Source organism: Fukomys damarensis, unplaced genomic scaffold (genome assembly GCF_012274545.1).
Source record: "Fukomys damarensis isolate Sample0158 unplaced genomic scaffold, DMR_v1.0_HiC HiC_scaffold_5, whole genome shotgun sequence".
Classification (NCBI taxonomy): domain Eukaryota; kingdom Metazoa; phylum Chordata; class Mammalia; order Rodentia; family Bathyergidae; genus Fukomys; species Fukomys damarensis.
The window spans coordinates 19,942,937-19,950,315 of record NW_022900917.1 but is presented as its reverse complement, the minus strand read 5'-3'; the positions used below and the strand labels follow the sequence as shown (position 1 = coordinate 19,950,315).

Here is a 7,379-nt window from a genome sequence, read left to right as displayed (position 1 = left end):
TTTTTTTTTTTTTTTTATATTTGAATAAAAGAACAAGTGCTGGCTGGGCATAGTGGTGCATACCTGTAATCCCACCCCTGGGGAGGCTGAGGCAGGAGGATTGCTGTGAGTTTGAGGCTAGCCTGGACTACATAGTTTGTTCAAGGCCAGCTTGAACTACAAAGCAAGACCTTGTCTCAAAAAAGAAGAGCAAGCGCTTTCTTGTTTCTCAAAAACACACTCAAGCTCAGTGGTGCCCACCGCCTGCCTTGCAAGCACACGGTCCCGAGTTCGATCCCTGGTACCAAAAAAAAAAAAAATCACACTCCCAAGCTGAGTGCTGTCAGCAGTATCTGTGATCCTAGTGCTTTGGGTGACCGAAGCAGGAGGGTTGCAAGTTGGAGCTTGGCCTGGGCAACCTAGCAACTTGGTAATGCCCTTACTCAAAACACAAAACAAGGGCCGAGGACTTAGCTCAGTGGCACCTCACCTGCCTCGAAAGTGCAAGGTCTTGAGTTCAATCCCTGGTACCAAAAATGGAAAAAAAAACCCAACATAAAACTGGCTGGGAATGTAGCTCAATACAAAGCTCCTGGATTCAATCCCTCCTACTGGGGAAAAAAGGAAGGAAGAAAAAGGGATGGTAAGAGAGAGAAAGCCCATACCTTCAAATTATCAGCAGCTCTCTAATATTACTTTCACTTTTGTTTCTTAGTTCCACCCCCTTTAATGGTAGCAAAGTTTTATTAAAGGTAGGAAAAGAAACAGGCTCTGCAGAGTGATTTTGGGCCAAGTCAAAGTCGGAAAAGAAGCACGCCCTACAGTGTGAGAGCAGGCCATCATGTAACAGTGAACACTGTCCTCTGTTGTTAATGTAAGAGAAATTAACATAGCCAGAGGAGACACTGTAAGTTGGTTTTTCCAGTCTATTTTATTTATTTATTTTTGGTACCGAGGATCAAACTTGGGATCTTGCGCTTGCAAGGCAGGCAGCAGAACCACTGAGCTAAATCCCAGCCCTCCAGTCTGTTTTAAAAGTGTGTGGGGTGGGCAGTAGCCAGGCCTGATGGTTTGTACCTGTCATTCCAGAGGATACCAAGTTTGAGGTCAGCCTTGGCAATTTTGCAAGACCCTGTTTCAAATTAAAATAGGGCTGGAGGTGCAGCTCAGTGGTAGAGCACTTGCCTAGCATGTGTGAGACCCTAACCCCTACTTCACACACATAAATGTTCAGGGCAGGTAGTTATACACAGGAGAATTCCATTCTGTTGCCTAATCTGTAACTGAATTGTTTCTTGATAAATTCAAAACATTTCTCCTGACCTGGTAGTATATTTTACTAGTGTGCTTGAGTATCCTAAAAATCTTACCTCTCAGGCTTAAATGGTTCATTCTTGAGAATTTAGTTTTAAGATATATACCTTTCTTTTATACTAAAAATAACAGTGAATCCATTTTCTGTTCTACAGAAATGAAACTCTAGATGAAATCTGTTTTAAAATCTGTGCCTGCAACACAGTCCGTGATATACTGGAAGGCAGAACAATTAGTGTTCAATTTAACCAGCTGTTATTTCTTAGACCTAATAAAGAAAAAATTGACTTTCTCCTTGAGGTAAGACATTTTCCCCTTTGACGTCCCCTTTGACGTATACTTTTGCTTTCTGTTTGCCAGTGAGCTCTTCCTGCCACATGCAGTGCCCTCCCCTGCTTACCTGACTTCCTTCCTGTGCCTGTCGTTGCCCCTCCTCACTTGCTGCTCTGCTCTTCTGCCTTGTCTTCCCCCAGCATGTTTCCAGTTTTCCTCCTCCGTGTTTCTCGTACCCTCACTGTTGGCTTCTCCTTGGTCCCTCAGTAACTTCTTCTGCTCTCTCTTTATTGTTGTGTTACAGAACTCTTGTGCTTGGCTCACTCATCATCTTGTGTCATTATTTATTTTCACCCAGAGCTTCAGTACCCTCCTCAGTTCCCTGTTCACCAGAAACTCAGATCCTATGTCTAGCTCCTCATGTGAGCTGCAGAATTGGTGTTTCTCCTGCATCTCTTTACTTCTGTAAACAGTTTTGATGTAATGGGCATTGAGAGAAGTACATGAAGCACAAATAATGCCGCTGAGTTCCAAACATACAGCATTGCCAGCATTCTCGAAGCCTTTCTTACACTCTGTACCAGTCCCTTATAAATACTGCCTTCTCTTTTGTATTAATCATTTCCTTGTTTACCTTTCACAGTACCCTGAAAACATACTGTTTGTGAATCTCATATAAATGGAATCATACAATATGTATTTTTCATCTTTCACTAAGCATTATACTGCATTTGTGAGTTTTAATTATCCCCCCCCCATACTGGGGCTCGAACTCAGGACCTTGCACTTGCAAGGCAGGCACGGTGCCACTGAGTGAGCTAAATCCCCAGCCCAATTTTAATTATTTTCACTGCTGTAAAGTGTTAGAACCTGAAGGACCATGCACGGTTTATTTATCCTTATGATGAGGAACTTCTTTGGTACTTAGAGTTTTTGTCTGTTTTTCTCTTAGGAACATTTGCCCATGTATTCAGGTGTACATTTGTACCAGTTCACGCTATGTATCTGGATAAAGTATATTTGCACATAATATCAGAGTGGTTTGTACCACCAGCATAAACAAGTGCTCACATGTCAGTATCCTCAATACCTGTTACTGTGTGATTTGTCAGATGATTAATGGTATAACATTAAGTGGTTTTTTTTATAAGAATTTTTTTGTAGTTCTTTATGTTTTCTCTTTATCAGTTTTAAGTACAGTATTGTAGTTTGACTTTTTAAATTTTTTTACTGTTTCAGAAGCTCTTAATTTTTATTTATTTATTTATTATAATACTATGTAATAATCACTCTTATAAACATAAATATTTCTGAAGACACAGAAGCTCCTGTTTGTTGTTCATGTTAGTGAACCACACTAAATGTGCCTGTCTTAGAAAGTTGCCAGATACAACAGTTCTGATGAGAAGAAAGGCCTCTGATATCGGAGGTTAAACTTCTTTCTTCTGGGATTTCAACTTTTGCGATATTACATCCTGTGCCACCATGCCCAACTTGATTTCTTCTGTGCCAAATACTGAAGTCATTTAGTTTCTCAGACTGAATGAATGGCAGCTTCCAGTCCTTAGCCTCCTCTTAATTTAATATAATCAATTTTAACAGTCTTCCTTCGTGGTAATAGTTTCTGGGTGCTTGAGAAAGCTTTTATCCTGTGGTCATGAAGATAGTCTTCTAAAGCTTTATATCAGACCCTTTCTTTCATATTTAGTTTTTTTTTGAGACAGGTCTCTACTTTTTTTTGAGACAGGGTCTCTATGTAGTTGAGACTGACCTGGAACTCACTATGTAGCCCAGGCTCGTCTCGAACTCACAGGGATCCTCCTGCCTCAGCCTCCTGAGTACTGAGATTATAGGTGTGCACCACCACACCTGACTGAGACAAGGTCTTGATATGTAGTTCAGGCTGGTCTTGAATTCACTTTGTAGCCCAGACTGGCCTCGAATTTGTGGTGATTCTCTTGCCTCAGCTTCCCAAGTGCTAGAATTACAAGCATGCACCACCATACCTGGCTATATTTAGGTGTTTTAATTTAAGAGAACCTTTGATTTTTCTGTTTATGTGAGATTAGGGATTTGCTGTAATGTTCCTTTTCCATATGACTACCTATTTATTCCAGAACAAGTTATTGAATAGTTTTTTTTCTTTATCCGATTTCTAGGGTGACTTTTGTTCCAAGCCAAGTGTGAGCTTGTCGCTGAGCCTGTGTGTGTGTGTGTGTGTATGAAGAGATTGAACCCAGGACCTTAGCATGTGCTCTAGTATATACTCTTCCACTGAGCCACATGCTCAGCCTTACCTGAAGTATCTTTTTTTGTGTGTGTGGATATGGTACTGGGTATTGAACCTAGGGCCTTTGCCTGAACTATATCCCCAGCTCTTTTTTCTTTTTTCTTTTTTCTTTTTGGGGGTCTCGCTAAGTCAATGAAGTCACTCCTCAGCCTCCCAGAGTGCTGGGGATTATAAGCATGTGCCATCATACCTGGCTTCTTCTCATTTTTTAAGGTTGTAGTGGTTATTCTGGTCATCATTTTTTATGTAGTGGGATTCCACAAAGAACCCTGTTAAGTTTTTGTTTGACATTTTAAAACCAATTTGGGTAGAATTTATCTTTATCCTTCAGAACTTTGTATTTCTGTATGAATTTTCAATATTTTAAAGTTTTTTAAAAAATATGGAAAATAGCTTATGCATTGATGCAGAGGTATAATTTAACTTTAAGGATTTTGCAAATGACACGTTTGATAATCTTACAAATTTTCTTTTATTAGTAATTTTTCTTTTTGACTATTATGTTTAATTTTTTTTTTTTTTGGTACCAGGGATTGAACTCAGGACCGTGCACTTGCAAGGCAGGCATAGTGTCACTAAGCTAAATCCCCGGCCCTTTACCATTAGATTTTATTTCCTTATCTTTTTTTTTTTGGTACCGGGAATCAAACTCGAGTCCTTGGGTTTGTGAAGCAGGCAGCAGAACCACTGAGCTAAATCCTTGGCCCAACCTTATCTTACTCTTTTATAAACTTTTTAAAATTCTTCAATGCTAGGGATTGAATTTAGGGCATTGCTAGGCAAGTACCCTAACACCCCAACTCAGTTACTTGTAGCTGGTGATTGAACTGGCTTTGTGAATGTTAGACAAGTGCCCTTGATCATGAGTGACATCCCTAGTTCTTTTTAAAAATTTTTGAGACTGAGCAACTCTTAGCTGCTGGCTTTGACTTGGAATCTTGTTTAGCCTCCCAAGTAGCTGGGATTACAGATGTGCGCACTCAGTTTTGCTTGTTCTTAATGTGCTCTGACCTCTGGTGCAGTGTTGTGGAAATGGCACTAGTGAGCTTCGAGATCTCATTCCTTCCGTACTTCCTGAAAATAAGACCTAGTCATATATTAATTTTTGCTCCAAAGACACAATAGGGTTTATTTCAAGGCATGTCTTATTTTTTCATGCACATAATGTACATTCATGTACAGCGATCCACATTTGTTCACATAAAGTCACGTCATCATCTTCTGGAACACCATAGTAACTGCAAACCCTGAATTCTAGCAGAAACCCCCACCTGAATTTCTTGAGACTACATTTCCTGTAGAACATCGGCCCTGGCCTCTCATGTCCAGCCAGAGCTCTCCTTAAAGGCGCACATGTCATCCATGTAGCCTGCTCGGAGTGCATTGGCACCACAGCTCGATTTTATCCCATGGATTCTTCATCCAAGTCATGACCATTTGCAGGCTTCACAGTTTCCATTAAATCAAATATTAATTGTAGACTTACGAGATAGAAGTAGCAACAAAAACGATGACAGTTAAGGATGATGGTCCATATAAAAGTGAAGAAAAATTACAGACACCATAATTCAGAAAACATTTTTTTTTCTGTTTTTTTGGTACTGGGGATTGAACTCCAGACCTTGTGGCTGTGAGGCAGGTGGAGGCACCACTGAGGTAAATCTCCGGCCCCAGAAAACATTTCTTTATTTCACAATTAAATATATCTGTTAAAACACATTGTGTATTGAATTATGAAGATTTATAGGAGACACAACCATGTCTATTTGATATCACGTGCACATGATATTTGTGTGTGTGTCTTTCCCCTTCATTGGTCATTCAGCAGTAAATCTAGAGTTCATCTGTTTTCATAGGTGTTTACCTCATCCAAAGGTGCCTACTTGTGTATTTACAAATGCTTAATTATTTGTATTGTCATTTTAAGTATTAATAACAATATATTTATAATTTACATCCATCTGGCTGATGACTTTAACTGGGGTTTATTTTGGGAATAGAGTTTATATTACAAGCATCCTGGAAGATCATGCTAGGGCTTATTTTCCAGTTAGGTCTTATTTTTTTGGGGAGAGACTCGGTAGTTCAGAAGGAGCTGTACTAACTTACATTTAGAGCAGGGTTGGCAGACGTATGGCATAGGTTCTATAGCTGGCTGTATTTTATCATTGGAAGCTCTAAAAGGTTTGCCATTTCTAGATTATTTATTAGTTTTTCTCCTAGCTATTCCTTATCTGATTTAGAAAGTTTTTTTGTATCCTTAGTTCACTAAAGGTTTTTTAAAAAATCAGGAATGTACCAAAAAAAAAAAAAAATCAAGAATGATTTTCAGATTTCATTAAATGCTTTTTCTATGCCTAGAGAGATAATCACAGAATTTTCCCTTCTAATTTGTTAGTGTAGTTAAGCACATGAATTCGTGTTCAGGTGTTAAATTATGTGTGCATGTCTCAAACCTAGCCAAGGTCATGATCTTTTTTTTTTTTTTTTTCATGCCGGGGATCAAACTTGCGCTTGTGAGGCAGGTAGCAGAACCACTGAGCCAAATCCCTGGCCTGGTCATGATCTTTTTTACAGAGGTATTGCTGAATTTGATTGACCAATGTTTTAAGAGACTTTTTTCTTTCACATTTATGTATGAGAATGATACATAATTTTTCTTACTCTTTGATTTGGCGTCAAGGTCATGTTTGCTTCATGAATTAATTGAGGCAAGTTTTGATTCTGGAAAAATTTATATGAAAATGGAGTCATTACTTCTTTCATTGTTCAGTAGAATTTGACAATGAAGCCTGCTTTGTGTGAGAAGATTTTTGGCAGTGATTCAGTGTTATCAGTGATTGGAGCTATTCTGTTTTTGTCTTATTCTTGAGTTGATTTTAGGGAGTTATTTTCTAAGAATTTGTGAAATTTAATTTAATTAACTTTTTAAGTTTATTAGTTTTTTAAAAATATTTATAGCATCTATAGATATCCACTAGTTCATGTTTTTAATTAACTTTTTAAAAAATTGAGGTGAAATTCACATATTTACTTACTGTGTGTTAACACTTCCTTTCTGTGTTGCCCCATGACGTGTACAGTGCTCCTCTATGTGAATAACCTGTTGTGAAAGAATTGAATATTATTTACTATATCGTACATGAGGTGACAAACTTAATAGAAATTGATATGTACAGTGGGGTGCAATTATTAAAACATACATATTTCAGCTGGGCGTGGTGGTGCATGCCTGTAATCCCAGCACTGGAGGCTGAGGCAGGAGGATCATTGTGAGTTCAAGACCACCCTGGTCTACATAGTGAGTTCCATGTTAAAACTCAACTACATAGTTTGACCCTGTCTCCAAAAAAAAGCATACATATTCCAGGATGCCTAGATAGGACTCTTACTGGAGGTTAATTTATTAATAAGAAAATAATATTTGAGGGCTGAGGATTTAACTCAGTGGTACTGCTGTCTCCCTCAAAAGCCCAAGGTCGTCCCTAGTTCAATCCTCGGTACCAAAAAAAAAAAAAAAAAA

General features: G+C 38.6%; 1 protein-coding gene across 1 annotated transcript in view; it reads left to right on the top strand.

The window, feature by feature from the left end:
• Positions 1-7,379, top strand: part of Ints8 (integrator complex subunit 8) — a 57,597-nt gene that overhangs the window by 16,781 nt on the left and 33,437 nt on the right. The window contains exons 10-11 of the mRNA XM_010619600.2: positions 177-195; positions 1,449-1,593. Of these exons, the coding sequence (XP_010617902.1) occupies positions 177-195; positions 1,449-1,593 (164 nt within the window). The remainder of the gene's footprint in view (positions 1-176; positions 196-1,448; positions 1,594-7,379) is intronic.